Source organism: Corvus moneduloides, chromosome 7 (assembly GCF_009650955.1).
Source record: "Corvus moneduloides isolate bCorMon1 chromosome 7, bCorMon1.pri, whole genome shotgun sequence".
In the NCBI taxonomy this organism is placed as follows: domain Eukaryota; kingdom Metazoa; phylum Chordata; class Aves; order Passeriformes; family Corvidae; genus Corvus; species Corvus moneduloides.
The window spans coordinates 13,131,454-13,153,446 of record NC_045482.1 but is presented as its reverse complement, the minus strand read 5'-3'; the positions used below and the strand labels follow the sequence as shown (position 1 = coordinate 13,153,446).

The window sequence follows — 21,993 nt, the reverse complement described above, 5'->3', positions numbered from 1 at the left end:
TCCCAGGATGGCAATCTTTGCTTATAGAATAAGAATGCAAGAATTCTTACACAAAGGAGTAAGTAGGGAAATAGAAAAACACAGCCTCAGTTTTTAATGATAGTTGTCAGGCAAAGTAATGTGAAGAAGTTGTCAGCTGGACTCTATACAGAATAAAAATCTGATTTATGCTGAGGAAAATGCTCCTGGGGAAATGGTTGAATTATCTTTATATATTATCTGTGCCAGTGCTTCACAGCTTTGAAGTTCTTTGGGGGGAAAAATAATCATACAATGTTTAGAATCCTGTTATTCGGAGGTTAGGAGGTAAGGTAGAAAACTGTGTGTTTAATCCTTAGGTAAGTAAAATGGAGTTGTTAAGCAGTCACCATGATGCCATTTTTAAAATTATAACCTGAGTTGTGCTCTGACACGAATATAAACATTAAATAGTTCCTGATTGCCATAGGAAATTCGTGTGTGCCTGCTTGTGTTCTGTAATTTTCTTGTTTGATAGAGAAATGAATTTCAGTTTCAGAGTAAGATCTTATTTTTTTACACCAAAGTGTAGTAGAAACAGTAGCTTACAGGGGGAAAAAAAAAGAAATTAGTTTTTTTTAATCCTGTCAACACTGCTAGTGAAGAAAAGCACATACGGATATTTCTTCAGTATTGTTTTGCTTTTGGCACCCGAAATTGTAGGTGCTATTAATTACCTATGTGCATTATGCAACAAAAGTGAAATGTTTTATTTCTTTTTTATTAGGCATTATGATTCCTCCCTGCCCCAACCAAAACTACCGGAGAAGAATTCCATACAAGTTTTTATATAATTAGTATTGTATTATATGTTGTTTCATATCTTGATGATTCTCAACAGCTTTACTTCCACTAAGGCCATGCAGAACGGTTTACTCACATCTTGCACCCTTTGATTTCTGTTCACATTTTAACTTTTAACTTCTCATTTCAGCCATATTCTAGTTAATGTTTCTGTTGATAATATCCCAATTAAATTGGAGATTCCTGATATTGTTATATGATTTTTAAGTAGAATTATATTGAAAACGGACAAGCTTCTTGCAAAATTATTTCTGTGACAAGGCTGAAAAGTATCTTTAATCAAAATTATGATATGTGAAACCAGTATAGGATCTGCATCATCCTGAACTGCAGGATTTATCTGTAGTGCATGTATCTGGTTTTAGGATTAGCTGTTTAGTACTATCTGTGTGTGGTTGTTTATAACTTACTAATAAGGCACATCCTCTTGGCAGTATTTCTTAATATTTACTGTTTTTATGCATAAACGTTGCACAGGAATAGACAGTAGCTCATTGCATGAGCAGGTGTGGGTACCTGAGTAGATCCCAGAGATTATATTGTGGACTGGTTTCTTGAAGGATTTATCAGAGAACTGGGAGTCCATGGAACAGAAGTTCAAATGTCATCCCCCTTAAATATTATTGTAGTGTCTCTATTTATCATGGGTTTCTGAGATCAGTATTCTCCTAAAGAGGACCAGCATTCCTGTGATTTAGCTGAACACCTTTCATGTCTGAAAAATTCTGATGAGCAGCACTTGAAAACCACGCTGCCTTTCCATCACTGAGGCACAGCACATGCATTGCTTGGGACAGCACATTAGTGTAGCATCACAGAAATGGGTTGTACGTGACACAAAAGTCACTTGACACTGGTTTTATTCTTACTTTGGGGTGGGGGCTTTTTTCTTTCAGCTGTTTGAAGCCACCGAGTGTGGAAATGGATATGTAGAAGCAGGAGAAGAATGTGATTGCGGTTTCCGAATGGCAAGTAGAGTTATATATTACTTCACAGTCTTTCTTACAAAATATATTAAGATAAATTAAGTGATTGGTAAGGGAAGGGGGAAAGGTTATGGAAATGGATTTGTTTTGCCTGTTTGGGAACAATTTCTTTAAGGGCCTGTGTTAAAAACATTTTTTCAAATGACAACGGGTGCAATGACAGTGTCCTCTGCACAGTTCCTGTTATACTAATGACAAGATACAGCTGTTTCCCAGTAGTTTTTGAGTTGCACTGGAGAAGTGCTTACCTTTTTACTTTTCTTTGAGAGCATGTTTGAGTGGGAGACTCCTTACTGATACTTTGGGAGATTGGTGCCTGCATTCAGACAGAACAAGTAAACTGTCGTTTTCTTCTCTAGTGCAGAAATACTCCAATAATGTTTTTGCAAAAATCTTCCCTCTAGATTTGAGTCCTAGTTCTAGTATTTAAATATAATTGCACCTGTAATTAGATTGGGTTTTTTTTTCTGCATCGAATATAATTTAACTAAGCAGCATGAATTTGGCACAGGCTTCAGAATCCCTGTGTTACTGTAGCATTGTATGTCACTGTTTTCCCTTTAGTATTTGAGTAGTGCAAAGGCTTCTTCCGCTGATAATTTCAGATCATCAATGCTAAACTGAATCTTTTGTCTGCTGGTATGTAATAGTTTGTTGTTGAAAAGGTTGTGAAGAAAAAAGACTTACTTAAAATGGAAGACTAAACTTTTTGCTTAATGTTTTCTTCAGGAATGCTATGCAGACTGTTGTAAGAAGTGCTCTCTTTCTAATGGAGCTCATTGTAGTGATGGACCCTGCTGTAATACATCGTGTCTTGTGAGTGTTGCTGCCATATATCAATTGTTCTTTTCAGTTGTCCACGGCAGTCACATGCAGCCTATTAAAGTTCAAAGTGTGTTTCAGGTAGAAGGAAAAGGAGCAGCTTATGTCAATGTAAACTTAGTGCTGAACTATATTTTTCATTTTCTAGTTTTTCCCACGAGGTTATGACTGTCGATACGCAGTGAATGAGTGTGACATTGCAGAGTTCTGCACTGGGGATTCTGGGCAGGTATGTGTGCAGAAACGTTCTCTGCTTGCACTGTTGTTTGTTTGCACCCTTTTTTTTGTATTCATTGAACAGGAAAATTGTATTGACAAACTGCACAGTCATATGCCCAAAATGATGATGTAACAGTGGAGTATAAGCTGTTGCAAACTCATGAAAACAATAATCTATGTGGACTCAAAATATTACTCCTTTAGGTTTGTTTGTTTTTTATAACTCTTGGGATTTTGTGTGTAATATTTGCGTCAGGCATCCTTCTTTATTCTTTGCCTGGTCTATGACTTACTAAATAAGAATACACTATAAATGTGAATGTATTCAAAGGTAATAACACTAAGATTTTGTGAAATAAAATACCTTAAAATAGAACTGTAGAAAATTATAGCTAATGGAGTATAAAAACATGGAATCATTTAGGTTGGAAAAGACCTTTTAGATCGAGTGCAACCATTAACCCAGCACTGCCAACTCCACCACTAAACCATGTCCCTAAATGCCACATCCACGTGTCTTTTAAGTACCTCCAGGGATGGTGATTTTACTGTGTCTCTGGGCAGCCTGTTACAATGTTTGACAGCCGTTTTGGTGAAGAAATTTTTCCTAATAGCCTAACCTTCCCTGGCACAACTTAAGGCCATTTCCTCTCATCCTGTCATTTGTTACTTGAGCAGAAGAGGCCGACCTCTATGTCTCTACAACCTCCTTCAAGGAGTTGTAGAGGGTGAAAAGGTCCCCCCCTGAGCTTCATCTTCTCCAGGCTAAACTACCCCAGATCCCTCAATTGCTCCTTGTAAGACTTGTATAAAGTGTGTTATTTTTTTTAAGAGTGTGCACATGTATGAGAATTTTAAAAGTTGTGAATCTTATGCATTTTTCCTGAAAATATTTGGCTAATACTCAAAAATATAGGAACAAACAGCAAACAAAATGGTTTTTTGAGTTCTTTTACATAGTCAACATTCTGTACATTTTCCATTTTCACAGCAACTTTGATGCTTTAGGTAATATATTCTCCTTTTCAATACTGAATGTTTATATATTTATTCCATTTATATAAACTTCAAGTTTCTATAAGAACTCCATAACTGATGCAGTCATCTACCACATCAAGTTCTTAGCTTTGAAGAAATGAGATTCAGGACAGATCATAATTTCTTTGGGCATTGGCTGTAATTATAAATGCCAATAAATTAACAATATCCTTTTATTTTATCATCAGAAACATCAACACATAGACAAGTAGCTATTGCCAATATTCTATTGTAAATCTTTTGTTCTGTAGATGGAGCATTCTTAATGTGAGAGAGAAGGGCTTTCTGAAGCCAGAAAGGCTGCCCTCAGAGTATTGGCTAACAGAGTCCAGTGCAGCAGCATAGCCTTTCCAAATTTTCACAGGTCTCTTTTGGATGAGGAAAAACCTTAACAATGGTCTGCTCCTTACTTTAGTAGTCTGAGGCTTCTGGACCTAGTGACTTGTTTGTACCAAAGAAGTTTCCAGTGCCAAGAGAACATAACACATCATTAAACCTCCTGAAGCTCTGTAAGCAATAGACTGGTAGGCTGACCAGGTGCTCCCTCACTGTTGTAGTGGAACTGAAATGCCTGTGATGGCAGCGTTGCAAACATGACCCCAGTATTAGCTCCCAAATATCCTCTTACTGAACACATTGGTTTTCATTTTGCCTCACCTCCTTAATTTCTACTTGGAATATGCAGGAAGTTAGTATTGAACCTTGTGTTTCATGGCTCAAGATGTTAATTTTTTCATTTCTATTTGTAGCTCTAAAGTTTATTGCACTAATTATGTTTTCAACCCCCTTTGTATGTTGTGAAATTTTCTTAAAAGCAGGAAAATTCCATATGTGATACTCTGATGTATTATTACAGTACACATGACGAAAAAGATTCTTAATTTTTTTCAGTGTCCACCAAATCTTCATAAACAAGATGGGTATGCCTGTGATTCTAATCAGGTATGCAATTTTTTTAAATCCCTGCACATCAGCAAATAGAAATCAACCAAATACACATTCTTGTTTTGCTTTGGCATTGATTTTTTAAAATCTTGTATTCCATAATTCTTCATAAATTTTATCCTTTAGACATCAATGTTGCTTGTGCTTTTTGCACTCTGTGAATAGTAATAATTTCTGCTTAGAGTGAAATTCACTTGGTATCTCTACATTTTACATGTAGATCTTTTATTACACTCCCTGTTAATAAGTTCTTTACAACTGTGTAAAGGTATAAAGCAACTACTTGAATGTCAGTATGTATTGGACACAAACTGGCTTGGGAATCTGGGCCAAAATGTGTACTTCATCTACCCAAATTCATGGAATCTATTCTACATCTCAACATGCATGTGAAGAGTGAAAATGAGACATTTGTTGTGGGAGGGGAAGGAGATGTTGTTTTCAGTTCTCATTGCTAACATGTTGTGCTTTGTTTAGGGTCGTTGCTATAATGGTGAATGCAAGACAAGAGATAATCAGTGCAAATATATCTGGGGATCTAGTAGGTTGACTTTAACTACCTTAAATGTATTTTATTTCTAGTTCATTCCTGCCTTTGCTTTGGATTTTTAGTATTTTTATTTTTTGTTCTTGTCACTCAAAGTCTTCTGATCAGTAGAGTGAGTAGACTGCAGTGGGAGACTGGCTTGATTGGAATTCTGGCTTGAAGTGGAATTCTGAGTCTGGGAGTGGTGTCAGTGAGATAGTTCTGGTATGATGTGGCTGCAGATCTGGGGAGGGCCGCAAATGCTCCTGGGGGGGAGGGGATTGAGGATTTTTTGGGGTATAGTTCAAAACTAGATGTTTTGGGGTTTTTTTCAATGACAGTCATCAGTTCCATTATCCCAGCAGTGGTTCATGCTAAAGTTGCTCTACCTTGCCTCTCCTTCCTATACTGTCCTCCAAGTCAGGAAAATTAGTATATTGGTGGGAACTTGAATATGCATAGTATGGATTTAAGTCCAGAGGTGTTGAGCAAAATAGAATTGCAATTGCAATGGGCTTTGCTTGCAGCAGAGAGGGGCTGAATGTTCTGTGTAATGACTTTGAGACAATTCAGCAGTGTAGAACTACCGGGACATCCTGTACTCTGGCATTTAGTGTGTTCTTGTGCATTGTGTCATAACTGCCACTGAGGCCACTCTGTATTATTAGTTTATTTTCCTCTATATAATTGTTGTGCCTTTCTCTTTTCGTTTTTTAAATTCATTTTTAGGAAAAAAAAAATGAGCTCTTTAGTAAATAATTATGGGTTTAAAACCTACTAGTTCAGAATTTTACTCCTAAAAATAAGTAGAAATTACACTTGGATGTTCAAATTTGGTTTCCTGTGAACATCTGAAAAATAGCATAAAATAAACATTGAGTTGATGTCAGAACATAGGCTTATCATAAATGTCCTATATAAAATCTTCTGAAATGCAGATCAGGAATAATTGCAGTGCAAAACAACTAGATTAAATCTATGAGTAACTGTTATGAAGGGAACAAAATTAGACCACAGATAAATTTCATATGCAGAATAGAATACAGACACTGTGGAGGCTACTTTTTTTTAGAAGTTCAGAGCAAATCTTGAACATATCAGCAGGTATTTCAGTTTAGCCTGTTCTCTCTTGTAGTCACTGAAAAATACCATCTGTACACATACATGTGTGTTTAGATTGATGTTTTGTATTAAAAAAATTACAGAGAACTGCTGCAATAAATTTATGCAGGTTTCAAAGCTGTCATGTTGCCAGTGGAAAACATGTTTCTTTTTTCTTCATCAACAGAGTCTTCAGGATCTGACAAATTTTGTTATGAAAAGCTTAATACAGAAGGCACAACAAAAGGAAACTGTGGAAAGGATGGAGACCGATGGATTCAGTGCAGCAAACAGTAAGTTCAGTTTGGGAGAGATTATTTGTAATTTAAATAGATTGGTAATGGTTTAATATTTTCTACTTTTTATACTTTTTCATGCATGTCTCAGCAGTTTGTTTTGCATTATTTTGAATCTTCTTTCCCTCACAAGGTTTGCATATTGAAAAAATTCCACTCCAAAAAATCTACGAATGACTCAGCAATACACTTATAAAGAATTCTAGATTTTCAGAAGATTATACTGTGCCTTTATTTATTTCAGAGGAGCTGAGGGACAAGACAATAAAAAGTCACAAGTTCATAATGCAGAAACACCTCAGCCTTGGCAGGGATAAATTAGGCTGCAAATACACACACTGTATCCACTTGCTCTGGGATTGACACCAGATTATGGCTGTTTCAAGTTCGTTCCAACCTTTATTTTGATCAGTGAAGACCATTAGACATTTGGATGCTATAGAGAAAAGGCCCGATTCATTTCCATGTGATCATTACTAGATGAATATTTGATTAAATTTACTTGTCAAGGTAATGATCATTAGTGGATAGACTTAAATTTCTCCTGATTTGCTTCATAATTAAAAATTATGTAAATACAAATTTCAGTTTTGGAATAGTGTTTTCCTTCTTTGACTATTTGATGCTTGTATAGTGGCTTTTTTTATTATTACTTTTCAGATAGGATCATAAGGAAAAGAGTTGTTTAATGGGTTTTTTAATATTTAGATGAGAATAGTGTTGTTCTAATGTGTATGTTAAATCCCTCACTTCTATAAAAGCTTCTCTTTGTTAGTAGAGAGATGCAGGGCAATGGTGTGGCTGAAGGGCTATTCACATTTTTTTCAGTTTTAACAAAGTCAATTTCCAGCATTTATCCAGCTGCTTCTGTAACTTAGGACAGTCAGTATTAACTGATATCCTTCTATTGAAGATATAAAATATACCTTGTATATCTTAAAACACATTTAAATATATGCAGGTATAAAATAACATTAGAAGAAGCAGATTCTTAACCAAAATTTGGGCACACACAGCTGCACACTAACAGTTGTTGTTACGGTTCTGTTGTCCTGCAAGGGAAGTAAAATTCAATTAAAAATTCAAACTTAACATTAACATATGGTGTGTAAGCTGCCAGAGAGAGGGAAAAGCAATTTAGCCTAACATTTGTGCAGCTTGGCTCCTCTTACTTGTACTGCATTGTTCTTAGAGCATAGATATTTTCTATGTTCATGTGAGCATTCACTGGTGCATTGGAATGATCGATGACTTGTTTCTGCCTCTTGTCATGTAAATAAAATAATATTTTATATCCAGGCTTGCACTCTGAAAGTCTTATGGTAATATATTACTATGATCAGTAGCACCATTGCCAGACTTTCTTTTTTGTAACTTTACCTCATATTATTCCAGTAATATTTTGATTTATGTTTTCATTTTCCAGTGATGTTTTCTGTGGCTTTTTGCTCTGTACTAATCTTACTCGAGTTCCACGAGTTGGTCAAGTTCAAGGAGAAATTATCCCAAATTCCTTTTATCATCAAGGACGCATAGTGGACTGCAGGTAAAAGACAATGCAGTATTCCAATGTGATTTATCTCTGTCAAACTTAATTAAGATAGACATAAATGTAAGATTCTGTGGATTTTAGGTAATTGCAGCAAAATCATTATTCTGAGTGGTATTTATTTTGATTAAAAAAAACCCCCAAACCATAAAAAGCCTAATATTCCACATTTAAAGAGGGTGAAATGTGGGTTATCCTCCTGAATCTTCTACCTGATCCCTCCAATAGCAGAACTTCACAGTCAGAGCTTAATGCTCAGCATTATGTTTTTCTGAGGGTGGAGAAAGTCTGTGATTACCAAAGACCCATATTTTAAATATAACGATTTTGAGTATTAAATACTCAGAGAAACAGCTGTTGTGAAGTGAAGGCTGAGAGGGAGGAAACTGCAGAGTAGTGGCAGGATAATATGTTCAGCTACCGTTCAGTTAAAAGACAGCTAAATGAGTTTCAGTCTGCTGCAGAACTGGGTCTGTGCACAATACTGGGTTTGTATTTTAAAGACATTGGCAACGTTGCTGTCACACTAAGAACACTCTCTTACATAGTTGGGTCCTGAGTGAACAGTGATTCTTAATTCTTCCATTATTCCACTAATGTTTTTATTTAAATCACATGGCAAGTTAGTTTTTTTAGTATTTTTTTTAGCAATAGTATTTCACAGCATTTGGGGAAAAAAAAAAAAAGGAAAAAAAGAAAAAAGCATGGTCTGTCAGTGACTTAGAAAGCCCCAAACAGTAAGGTGCCCTTCTTGAGTATTTAAGTCCTTACCTAAACTACTTCTTATTTTGACAAATGGAACACGTTGTCATTGCTGTGGACAGACAGAGAAACTCTACAGTTTTGTTCAGGCTGTCTGACTGCTTAAATGAAAGAAAGGTGTGGGGCTTTTAGTGTCTACGCTTACGTGCTTTTAATATTTTCAAAAGACTCCAGACAGAATACTAATACTATCTTAAAACTTATTTCTCCTAGTGGTGCTCATGTTCTTTTAGATGATGATACAGATTTAGGTTATGTGGAGGATGGAGCTCCATGTGGACCTCAGATGATGTGTCTGGACAAAAAGTGCCTGCCAATTCAGTCCTTGAACATAAGCAGCTGTCCCATTGGTTCCAATGGAAAAGTCTGTTCTGGTCATGGGGTGAGTCTGTACTGGAAGTGAGCAGCTCAGCTTCCCCAGCTCTCTCTGCTCTACCTGATCCTAACACCTGAAAGTCTTCCTAAGACCTTTCGATCTGAAACCACAAATGTTGCATTCAGGGGAAGACTGCCATTTTGTAATGCATAAAAAAAAATTCAGAAAGGAAAGTTGTCAAATTGGTTCTGCATTTATATCCAAAGTGTTGAGTTTGTTACTAGCAAGAAAGACCTTTGACATTACTTATTGTAAAGACTTCTGTAATGTACTATCCATATTTCAAGCTACTTGCTATCTTCAGTTAAATTTCTCCTGCACACTAACACCTTTATAAAGTTGGTCTTGTGTTCATAGATTTATAGCCCACAGCTTAAATAATTAAAATTCCAAACTGTGGGTCCTCAGCAGAGAGGGAGTTCTTGCATGGTTCCAAACAATTCTTGAACAGATCCAAAGTGTATAATTTTACATTCAGGCACATTGTTCTGTTATTCTACCCATAAGATCATTTGCTAGGTCTGTTTTGATGAACAGATTCGCTGTTTTAAATACCAATAAAACCTTTCCACTGTGGGATTCAGTGAGACAAATACTTGTCTAAAGGGCTAGACTTTATACAAGAAGGGGGTTATTTCTTCTTGTTGTCTGTACTTGAATATGAAATTGAGTGTTTCAAAGTAGAGGGTTAGGGTCAAAATAAAGAAGAAAATTTTAAAATTGAGAAGTAAAGTATCTAGGAGACTAGAAATTATCTTGATACTTTTCAAGAGGGACATGAAGGGTGAGTGAACTATCTCACCTGTTCTGTTTTCAGTTATTACAATTCCTAATTTTAAAAGGGTATTTCAGTTGATCAAACCTGCCATAAGATGTGTTTATCTTCAACTTTTTGGGTAAGATTCTCCAGTGAGTGCTTCTTAAAAGTAGAGCATGACAAAAGTTGAATTAAAAAATCTTATGTGCTACTTAGAATCATTTGTGGGTAGGTTGTTTTCTGGGGTTTTTTTTCACACTATGTTCCAGTGTCCAAAAGACATTATTAGCTGTTTGTCTAATGATTTATTTAATTTCTAGTCCTATAATCAACACCTCATTCTTTGTCTGTTTCTCATGTCATGCTTTTTTTCCACAGTAACCTCTTCCAGCAACACCATTCCATATTCTTTTTTTCATATGGAAAGTTTATAGTGATTAACTCTTACACTTGATTTAATGTTTTAGGTTTTGTCCATTGGACAGGTTTTTCTGTATCTAATAAATACATTGCAAATTTAGAGTGCTAAGTCCTTTTTAAGAGGTCATTCAAGTAAATGTAAACTTAGGAAGAACTGTTCTCTCTCTTTTAGAAGCCAGACAAGCATTCCTCATTGCTGCTTAGGAAAAATGCTGACAAAACCAATGAAAATGTATCAGCTTTGTTCTACATGGGAGCAAGCTGTAAATGAGGGGTTGGCAAGTGTAACCATGTCTTGAACCTTTTCAACCTTTGTATCCCTTCTGGGCATCCAGGCTCAAAGTCCAGACTAGTGAAGATCTGACTAGTCTAGCTGAATTGCTGTTATTTTCCACAGCCCGTGCAGGTGTGTAGTGTCAGTGATAATAGAACCGGCTCTGCTTCTCCTAGGAGGGGAGAGTATTAAGAGGGTTAAAGCAAGCTATCAGGTGTGTTGTGTCATTCCAAACACTCAGTGCTATTGTTACCATATATAAATAGGTAAGTTTTATACCGTGAATTAAATGTCTAATTACATGTTAAATAAATGCAGTGTGACGTGTTAATTACTAGTAGTTAAAAACTAACTGCTATCACTTATTTTCTTTCCAGGTTTGTAGTAATGAAGCCACTTGCATTTGTAATTTCTCCTGGGCTGGGACAGACTGCAGCATTGATGATCCTGTCAGGGATACTGGTGGCAAGAAGGAGGAAGGACCCAAGGGTTTGTGTTTTGTTTCAGTTTTGGTGTTCTTTAAGTATTTATGATGGTTTTCTGCTGCTACATGGTAGCAGAAATAGCATATAAAGAGCAAATGCTGTTGTACAGCTGTGTTTAGACCCAGACAGTAAAGTTCTGCTTCCTGTAGAGGAAGTAGGTTTTTCTACTTTGACAATTGATGAAACTTTTACTTTTCTAAAATAAATTTGGGGAAGATTTCAACAGGTAATGTTTTTTCCTTTGTCCCTTATTCTCTATTTTTTAATGATAATTTTCACTGTGATTGGAATCTGACTTAGTGTAGCTCTTATTATTTATATGATAATTGAATATTTGTATTTTACTAGAGATTTTCAATTTTCTTAGTTGCTCCCAGCTAATTCAGAGAGCTGTGGCATAAAAAAGGGAAAAGTGGAATGTCCCTGGTAAGATCAGATTCCTTGAAATCATATTGCAATGAAAGAAAAAAGAAATTACGATTTTTGAGAACTTGTTATTCTTACAGTCATTGTTCTTATGTACTTAGTATGTATTTCAGCTACATATAAATAGACAGATGCTATTGAGGAAATAATCCAAAAGTTTTTTCAAAGAGGAAGGAAAGTATTTGAGTTTCTCTCTGACTTCTCTGCCAAAGAATGTCTTTGGATATCTTTGGACTTGTGCTGTCTAGGGGTTTTTTTTATGTCTTTCCTGTCATCAGGGCACTATTCAGCATCAGACTATATTCATCCCGTGTTATGCATTTACAGATAAAGTTCCCAGTTCCAGGTTCTTCTGCCCTATTTACAAGGCAGATGGAGAAAAGAGTTGTTTAAAAATGTGGTCCTGAGGACTCAGACTCTTAACTGATTACTCTAAAAGATCCAAGGTTTCAAGGAAGGACAGGATTTTGGTATGTCCCTCTAGAATGGCTCTACATCTGGCTTGTGTGCCTTTTTCTGTTACCCCTTAGCAGAATGGTTCCAGCAGACATTTGTCAAGAACTGTTGAAGAGATCATTTTGAAACAAGTTACTATTGTGAAGGAGGCTCTCTAGACCAGTCCAGATTTGTACTTGGGAATCTGTACAGGTGCTTCCTGGACTCCCAGTCCCAACACTGTTCAGTGTAGAGTTGCCTGCTTTGTACTCTGCCATACAAAGCTACTCATCAGTCCAGTTCCCTTAAAAAGATTCCTGACTGTGGAATGCTGCTCAGAGAGTCTTAAAAAAAATTACGGAGACCAACACTACAGAGCTGTTCTGTTCTTTGTGTGTGTGGATGAGGAGAGCAGGATTTACAGCTGTGACACTGAGAGCACATGAATTTTACTTTGTTAATTTCCAAATCTGGTAGGTAAGAAATGATTCCCTCCTCTGTGAAAAGGTCTGTAGGAAGGGTAACACAGAAGGTACACTTATCGTCATTACATTACTGTAAATCAGATTAACTCATCTAGTTCAGAATGGAAATACCTTTCTGAACATTAATACATCAACGTTGAAATATTCTGGGAAAAAGCCTTAAATGATGGTATGTGCATGGATTTCTGCCAGCAGGTACAGGCAAAGTTTAGACTGCATTTTTCAATGCAGCCCTATGCAAAATGGCAGACTGTACTTTTGGTTTTTTTGAGGTGGCCTGGTGTCAAAAGATGGATTATTTTTCTTATGGTGTTACAGTAATTTACTGATGTTGAATCATCTAGAAATAAATTTAGGAGACTGAACACTGACAGAACTACTATGATCTCTTTCTGTGTGCTTGTAGAGGAATTCCTTTGAGAAGATTTCAGAAGAGTACAGTAGTAGTTTTCTTTGTTGTAATGACCCAACATACTCAAAAGTAGCTTCCATTAAGTTTTTATCCCTTATTACTCCCTGTGTCATATGCCAGTTTACAAGTCTAAGACAGAAACCAAAATACTTGTTTTTCCTTAGCCGTAATTTTGAATGAAGTGAAACACTCATGATGTGAAAATTAATCTAATAGGTTTAAGATTTTTCACACCAAAAATCCAAGCATCTTTCTTACTACAATTAGAACACATATAGTTAGGAAGTATATTTATTTATGTATTGTTGTGATAATTGACAATTGTCTGCTATTCTACTGCACTTCTCAGACTTTTCCATCATCCATCAATTGCTTTTTGGCTCCATTCTCTACTTCAGGATAAAAAGATTCATGGTCCTTAATTATGTTGCTATTAATACATGACTCTTGAATACTCTTAACTCAGCAACCTACTGTATCCTGTACTAGCAGATGTGCACAGCCTTTAGCAGTTTGGGGAAGACAAAGAGTTCTTGCTGTTAGTTTTTGATTACTGCAGAGACTTGAATTACTTTAGTGTGGGTTAGTAGTTTTGAAATCAGTGGGACTCCACATACACATGAGATTCTTCATTGCAGTTTAATTTGCAGAATTAGGCCTTTTATTTTACTAGTGGAGTAGTGTTTGTTTATTTTAATACAGAATTTATGTCTCAAGTGTGTGTGTGTGTATGTTTGTGTGTGTATATTTATGAAACAGGAAAAAAATTACCAAAATATTTTAAAACACAGTTCATTCAGCATGAAGTCTATAAAATCTTTGTCCTTTAGAAAAGTTCCCATTTGACAGGGAATTCAGCTGCTTGCTTTGGTCTATTGTGAGTCAATGAATCTATCAAACTTTTAATCTCTAACATAGGAGATGTACAGATTTTTTTCCCTCAAAGGAGTTCCCTTTAAAAATAAGGCTTCGGTGTCTTAAGAGAGACTATCCGAACATACCAAAATTTCCAGGGTGTTACCTGAAGCATGTTTCTAGAGTAGGTTTTTGATTTTAAAAGGTGTTACCTGTTTTTAGGTCATATAGATAAACAGAGAGTCCTATTGATAAATGCAGTAACAAAGAAAAATATTACTAATTAGTAAAAGAAGGAATTTAAAAGTTGGGGTTTTCTTGTTTTTTCCTGAGGTGGAATTGTTTCCAAACAGTTTTTAATTATACTATGGATACAGTAAGTTTCTGGTGATCAAAAAGAAAGTTTTCTTACTGGTGATTTATTTACATTTTGGCTTTTTAAAATAAGCAGTAGGTTGAGGATGTTCCCTTTTACAGTAAATAACAGAATCACAAGCTGAGAGGAATTTACAGGAAAACTTCTCATTGAAATACTTGCAAGCATTCAAAGAAAACCAAATAGAGTTCATTTCAGAATTTTTAAAGTTACAATATTTGGTAAACAAGGTTTGTGAGGAGATTTGAATTGTTTATCCAGCGGTGGATTATATCATAAAGTATTCCTTTCAGGAATTATTTCATGTTTTCATTTCAGACATATATGTGATGATTTCCTGAAAAATTCTTCCCTTTTCCCTCCACACAGTGAGCATGGCCGCTAACAGGCTAATAGGTGCAGTGGCAGGGACCATTCTGGCCTTGGGGGTGATTTTTGGAGGCACAGGGTGGGGAATAGAGTAAGCATTTTTCTTAGTTTGAGTTCTCTGTCTGGTGCCTTAGTGTGTGAGGTAACCGTATGCACCTGAGCCCTCTCTGTGTTGCCCCCTAGCTTTGTCCTGTGGTGACCGTATTTGTCATGTGATTTGACTGTGTCTGTGTCATGTGGTTTGCTCATGCAGTGTTGAACCTTCTCCTGTCTGGGATAATGTGGGGCATAAAACAATAAGGTTGTGAACTTTTACATTGTCACCATAAAATTAAATGTCTAAATGTTTCCATTACACCAAATTACCAAAAAAAAAAAAAAGAAAAAAAAAAAAAGAGAGAGAGAGAAAAAAAGGAAAAGGAGAAAAAAATGGAATTTTATTATTATTTTGCAAAATAGACTGAGTAATGTGGACTGTTTCATTACATGCAGGGCTTTCAGTCTAATGATCAAGCTAGGCAGCTGAAAGCTGATAGTCATATAGACAGGTAGTTTTCCAGTAAAGCTTCTGAAGGTTTCCAGTAAAGCTTCTGAAGGTTCTGTTGCTAGGATTCTGTTACCTCAAGATAGCACAGTGCTGGAGTATAGTATTCATGTATAAAGAATATGCATGAGCAATTTTTATTGTCTTTTCATAGTTCTAGGAAACGGTAATCCCAAGTGTTATCCCAGTACCTCAATTTTAATAATGGCTATGATTTATATAAATTTGTGTTCGTGTATATATATACATATAAAAAGGCCCATATAAGAGCTGTCTTCATTCTGCATTCACTGTGCAAACTACAGATGAAATGGCTATTTTGCTGCTCTGAGATTTCCAACTTCTCTGTGTTTCTAGTGCTATATATAACGTCTGTCATGTGACAGTGGCACCTCTCTGAAGGGGGACTCCCAGCAGGACAGTCTGCCATTCCCAATCAGGCTGAGTGCAAAGGCATTCACACACAGTTCTAGTCCAGTGAGGCAGCACTTCGTGTTTCTGAGTCTGCAGCCCTAGGAACCTGTCCACACACAAAACTGATCCAAGATTCTCAGGAGAGTAGAGACCTTTGTGTTCACAGAGGACAATTATTAGAAAACAAATAGAAGGAAGAAGGTAATAGGTAATTTCCTTGTGAAAGATTAGATCTTTGTTTTACTGGTAGCTTTTATAAGTGTTCACTAAAAACTGAAGACTCTGAAAGTTGTAGAGGTCTGGGGGCAGAAGGGGCAGAGGTTTCTGGAGCAGAAAATTTACCTACAAGTTGAGGACCACTTGCCTTTTGCTTACATTCTGCCTTGTTCCTTCCTGTTTGTCTCTTCCCTTACCTGCTCTCTCAAGCCACTCAGCTCTGACCAGTGTCCCCAACCATTTGTTCTTGCTCCTGTATCCTTCTATACCAATGCCAGCTTTTCTTCATCTCTCCTCTGCTTTTATCACTCAGTACCTGACTCATTCTTTTTTGTTTCTATTCATTCATTTTCCTGCATCCCATCAATATTTCTCTGTCCTCTGGTTCCTTCAGATATAAAAATACATTCCAGGCAAGCCACTGCTACTTTTTGTTGGTTTATAGAAAGCACACAGGGAATGCAAATTCCCTCTCTGTTCCTGATGCCCTTCAGGCTTAATAAAACATAAGGCATAGATCCTTACAGTAAGGTATAACATATAAAAGTAATCTCATTTTAAGTACTTTTATGTGCACAGTTTGTCTTAAAATGACTTATCAGTGATCCTCTTAGATCTCTGTATTTTGAAACTGGAATTCAAATGTTGGAGTACTCTAGTCTCATAAATTAAGTGGTTGCTGTTTAGTCATATTACCTATTCTACCAGCTTGGGGTTTTGATATTTATACTTTTCTATTAACCAAACCTAATTGTTTTGTATATGATCTTCTTCTGTTTAAACTGATTGAATCATTTAATATTTATAGTAAATAAAACCAATACTGATTTTCTTTATTGAAATAATAACCTGCTGCTTGGTGATTAGATGTGCACTATGAAATGGATACACATCTCCAGGCACTTAACAACCAGGGAACATAGTGAGAGGAGGAATGTAAAAAGTGGTAACTTGGCATATCTTTATCTAATTTATGACTATGTTACTATCAATTAATCATTGTACCTCTTTTGTGGGAAGATGGCATACTATGGCTAGAAAGAAATTGGCTTTAGAATTTTTCAAGGCTTCTGAAATTTATTACAGATAAATTACTTGCTGTGCTTTCAGTCTTTTGTTCTGTGAGATCATTTGATGAAATCCAGAGTAAGCTGTAGATCTCAGTCAGATATAGTAGCTCATTAGACTCATTAGGCTGCTGTTGCAAGCAAGCCTTAATTGGAACCACAATGTCTGTGGGATGGCACTTACCCTCCACCAAGCTCACGCCTGTTAATTTGAGTCAGGTGTGACTTAAAGGTAAGTCCAAATAGGATACATTCTTCCAAACTGTGCAAAATTATCTTTTGATTTTTGTTGTCAAATTTGTGCACTGTTCATCTGTAAAGCTCACTATATTTTTTTTCAGTCCAAGTGTTTTATTCGTATTCCTGAATACTCTTTGTGTAGGAACTGCAGGAAGCAATTTTAAAAACTTGGTTTTCTTTTAGCTAATCAGAATCTCCAGAAGCACTGATGTGAGGAACATATAGTGGATGCAATAAAGTCATATGGCTGCAGTAAATTTTATTGTAGTGTGTGGGGCTGGGCAGGAGGTTTTGTGATACCGACCTAACAGCTTAAAACTTCCAGTTGTTGCAGCTGCCCTTGCTTGCTCTTTGCTGGTCTCTGGCTGCTCCTCTTTCTTCCTTATGTTAGCTGTGTGACAGTTATCCAAATTCAGTTTCAGAACAATTGATTAGGAAAATTTCAATTACTGTGTAGAAGTGTTGGTTTGGGGAGAGTGGGATAGGAGGCAAGAACTGGTTTTGAAGGCTATTCCTGAATATGTAAATGTTTAAACAAAAAGTGTGTGATATGCTGCAGAAGAACTGTTGAGTTGCTTTCATCTTGCCTTGAGGTCAGATGCAATATTTTACATCAAAGACTGCAAGAGTAAGTTCTGTACAGAGCAAATGTTACTCAAGCCTACTGTCAGTTTCCCTCTGTCCTGTGTAAACAGAGCACTTAAGGGTCAATTATTAATATCTGATTGAGTTGTTCTCTTGCCCTTTTCAGAAAATTACACAAACATATTTTGTGCTGCTTCTTTTTGTTGCTCTTTTTTTCTGCTCCACCCTTTCCCACTTTGTTGTTTAGTAGCTTCTTGAGGGTGATGAAGAGATGCTTTGATGTTTGGAAAGCTTAGTGGAAATAAACTTTTATTTCAACTTTTATTCCCTATTATATAATTATTTGCTTTTGTCAAGCAGTTGTAAATTTAGCATTGATGTAACTGTAGGGAGTCTGGACTCTGATTAGTAAGTGGTGCTAGATGCTCTCGGCTCAAATTAAAATATCTCTACCTTTCAGGAGCTCCATGAAAAAAGGGCTTTTTGATTTCTTTCTTTCTCATTTTCTGTAGTCTTAGAACATACAGCATTCATACTTTTCCCCTCTCAGTTAAGGAATTATTCACAAATATCTTAGTGTCCTCAGCTGACTGTTCATGCAGCAGATAATGGAGTAAGTTACAATGGAATTCACTGTCTAATACTAGGTTTTTATCTATGGTAGAAGTCAGCATAGCACAATGCAGAGACCAACAGCTTTGTGCATTCCTGTTGTTAAAGTTAAGTTGGGCTTGTTGAGACTGTCTAGAGACATCACCTTGTGTGCTGTCTATATGCCCTGAATTGTCTGACTACCCTTCAGATGCTTCACATAATGTGAATAAAGTCATTGGTTTTTATGTCTGTCTTACCCTAATCCTTTATCACAGGTCCTAGTGCCACCAATCTTATAATAGGCTCCATCGCTGGTGCCATCCTGGTAGCAGCTATTGTCCTTGGGGGGACAGGATGGGGCTTTAAGTAAGCAATGCCGCATGTCTTCTCTTCGGTGGCTCTGGCATTTCTATTTCTTGCTTACATCACTAAATTTTGAGTTCCTGCTACAAGAGTTCCAAGTTAACCCCTCAAACTCGAACAAACTGCTTTAAACAAGAAAAGAAATTACACATGCACTAAACAAGCAGAGGGAATGGATTTGAAAATAGCAAATGTTATCAGGGTGCAAAGTTGAATAACAAAGAATTAATTTAATTTTCATTAATTCACCTAATGCTTAAGGAACAAGGTCTTTTTTCACCTCCTCCAGTCAGTAGCATTGTTCTCAGAAGCTGATTACATTGGTTAAAAAGCCCCCAAAAGATACATGTCTTGTTTTGAATGTAGTAGTACTTTCAAACTGCTCAACTTTTTGACAATGAGAGATGTCGTGTAAATGGTCAGTGGTGGAAGGAGCAGAGTAGTTTTCAGGAACAAGTGTGTTGACAACTTGGGAATAGCAGACCTAACTTTTAACTGATTATTTCTTTTATTGATACACAATCTGAAAAAAAAAAAAAAAATCAGGTTTAGAGAGAACATTTTGAAATCTTGAGCTGTTTCCTGAAAGATGAAAGTATTTGTCTCCCAATTCTAGTTTGATGTGTTTTGTAACTATGAGGATTAACAGATTAGTCATTCCGCCTGGGACTGTTAAAGCAAACAGAGTCTTGTACACAGGTACTTAATTCTTACCCTTTTTGTAGTGTCCAGTCTGCCCCCATGCATGGTCTGTATTTGGTAAAAAGGATCACCCGTTAGAATCAGTGTTTATAACCTTACAGATCATGAAAGTAATTAAGTACAAGTGATTTCTCATGGCATTTCAAGTTGTTGTTTCTTTTCAATAACATGAATCAAGGTTAAGCCATGATACAACAATAAGCCATAATTCTCCGAGGAAAATGCATATATAAGTAGTAGTAACAATAATAATTCGAAGAAAATTTTCTATGGCCTCTACTCATATTTCATGTCAGAGTTGAGAAGAAAAAAATTATTCCCTAATTGATTAAGACACCTATCAAAGTAGAATCTAGTGATAAAGTCATATTTATCTTGTAATTTACTTTCAAAGGTCATCTGAAAATGTTTTATTTCTGGTTTATACTCTTATATTTTCAAAGTTTCAGCAGCCCTTAATATTAAATATGCATATAGAAGCAAAATTTCAAAATCTCTTTCAGTCCTGCTGAAAGCAGCAAATGCAGCTTTGCCCTTTCTCCCGGACAAGGCAATTAGTCCCTGTTGCGGTGCCTGTCACTGTTCTCAGAAAGACCCACCATCTGCCACATTCATTTTTCTCTAAGTGCTTGTTCTGACGGAAGTAACAGTCCCTGTTCTTCCACTTAACGCTGGCAAGAGCTGCAGCACTGCATGCAGCAGCTGTAGGAGTCACTGCTCCTCATTTGCTTTAGTAAGAAAATATTAAATACAAAATGTACCCAATCATCCATCTCTAAGCATGGGTGTAGGATCTTCAAAAGCTTTTTCAGCTCCTGAGGATAGACCTACCTTCCACTGCTGGTTTTTTTTGTTGCGTTATTGGTTCGTTTTGTTTTCTTTTAGAACTTCTTAGGTAAATAAATTTAGTCCACTTATTTGTGTAATAAATACCCCTAGGTCAGCCTACAGGATTTAGAAGTTATCACAGGGCAGCTCTAAACAAGGTAGCTTTAATATAGTCCTATATCTTTTTCATTGTGCCGTTTCCATATTTATAAATAGTAAAATAATTATTATTCACAAAAAAACCCAAGTAAATACTAGTGTTTCAACAGTCCATAATTCCAGTTAGTTGCAGAACTGAGGGGTTTTTCCCTCTGCACTTCACTGCAATTAGTTTTTTAAATAAATACAACTAAATTTTCTGCAAGGCTCGCATTAACATTTCTATTAACATTTTTGGTTTATTAAGACATACAATACACACACATTTAAAACAGTAATGTTAGAAACAGTGATATTGTGAGTGCCCATGGGAATTAACTAAGCTAGATTCTGTTGGGGGAAAAAAAAGTCAGCTTACCCCTTTTGGATGAGTTTTCTACTGTAAGAGACATATGTCCATTATTAGCAATTCATAGACTTTGCAGGAACAGAGTGTGTATCCCTAGATGATAGGTTTGTATTGCACAAGGTAGTTTGCTGAAAACAAAATACATGTAATGAAAGTATAAAATAAGTAGTCAGTTCTTACTCTGAGTCTTTTCAAGCTGTCTTGTGCTCTGGCCACCTTTGCCCTTTGCCATGAGCACTGCAGCCCCTGCTTCCAGCAGACACAGAGCTCAAGAACTTGCACAAACAGAGAGCAGTAGAACAATTCCTCCCTGTCTAAAACAATACAGGATGTAATTGATTATTTCTTCTTCACGTTTCACACCTCTCAAACTGCTCTTGCAAGTGGTCAGCTTTGCACCTTGGTGTCATTTGTTTGCCCAAAGGGAGAAGCTCGTTCTCCCTATAGAGGATCTGCATTGGAAATGCCTCCTGAAGCTCTTATCTCACAAGAGCAAGATAGAACTGTTTATTCTGTAGCAGAACCTCAAATACACTGGCCTGGCCTAGCTCACAGCTTGAAGTGCATGTTTCTTCTGGGGGCCAGAGGGGAACAGAAGAGGCTTTTCAGCTTGAAGACAAAGAGGGCTAGCACATGTAGACCCCCTGATACTTGGCTTCAGATAGATCTGGAGGGACAGATGAGGATAATAAAGGGACTTTAACTTTTCCTTTTTTTAAGCAAGTGATATATTTAGTCTCTGCAACTATGAGAGAAGGTAGCTAATGCTTTACAAACTGGGAGATGTGATTTCTGTTTCACAGGTTATCAGATGTTCATATGAACATACGGTACTGTGGTGTCAAGTCCATATCAAACGTAAGCTGCAACTAAGCAAACTTTGTTCATGAACTGAGGTGGGGGGTGGGGGTTGGAGGGGAAGTGTAAAAGAAGGCTTGATTCAAGTTCAGAGAAACAAAGTAAAAACAGCTCAACAAACAACTTCCAGTTTCAAGAGTGAACCCAAGGTTAATTTTTAATCAAGTTAATGTGGATACAGAATAGGAAAGAAAAAAGTTAACTGACAATTTTACAGGATATAGAATCTCATTAGACATTTCAGGTGGCTTAAAGGCTGTGAGTAGAAACCTTGTTAAGATGTAGATTTCACTCAGTTAAGCCTCACATAGTACTTTTGAAGCTGTTGGTGTTTAGAC

The 21,993-nt window shown here is 36.5% G+C and overlaps 2 protein-coding genes across 9 annotated transcripts in view; one reads left to right on the top strand and one right to left on the bottom strand.

The window, feature by feature from the left end:
- The window catches only part of DYTN (dystrotelin), a 78,073-nt gene that overhangs the window by 6,936 nt on the left and 49,144 nt on the right, over nt 1-21,993 (bottom strand). The window contains exon 15 of one of the 2 annotated variants that reach the window (XM_032114498.1): nt 15,960-19,282. The exons of the other annotated variant lie outside the window; for it this stretch is intronic. The gene's annotated coding sequence lies outside the window, so the exon portion shown is untranslated. Of the gene's footprint in view, nt 1-15,959; nt 19,283-21,993 lie in introns of those variants that run through there. 2 annotated transcript variants of the gene reach the window in all.
- ADAM23 (ADAM metallopeptidase domain 23) overlaps nt 1-21,993 on the top strand; it is an 83,308-nt gene that overhangs the window by 42,286 nt on the left and 19,029 nt on the right. For 2 of the 7 annotated variants that reach the window (XM_032114487.1, XM_032114486.1), the window contains exons 16-24: nt 1,719-1,790; nt 2,538-2,624; nt 2,779-2,859; nt 4,779-4,829; nt 5,310-5,373; nt 6,647-6,752; nt 8,182-8,301; nt 9,280-9,448; nt 11,271-11,382. In XM_032114487.1, coding sequence (XP_031970378.1) covers nt 1,719-1,790; nt 2,538-2,624; nt 2,779-2,859; nt 4,779-4,829; nt 5,310-5,373; nt 6,647-6,752; nt 8,182-8,301; nt 9,280-9,448; nt 11,271-11,382 — 862 coding nt within the window. Of the gene's footprint in view, nt 1-1,718; nt 1,791-2,537; nt 2,625-2,778; nt 2,860-4,778; nt 4,830-5,309; nt 5,374-6,646; nt 6,753-8,181; nt 8,302-9,279; nt 9,449-11,270; nt 11,383-12,337; nt 12,429-14,736; nt 14,828-18,671; nt 18,767-21,600; nt 21,656-21,993 lie in introns of those variants that run through there. The other 5 variants (XM_032114492.1, XM_032114488.1, XM_032114489.1 and 2 more) reach the window with 5 other exon arrangements.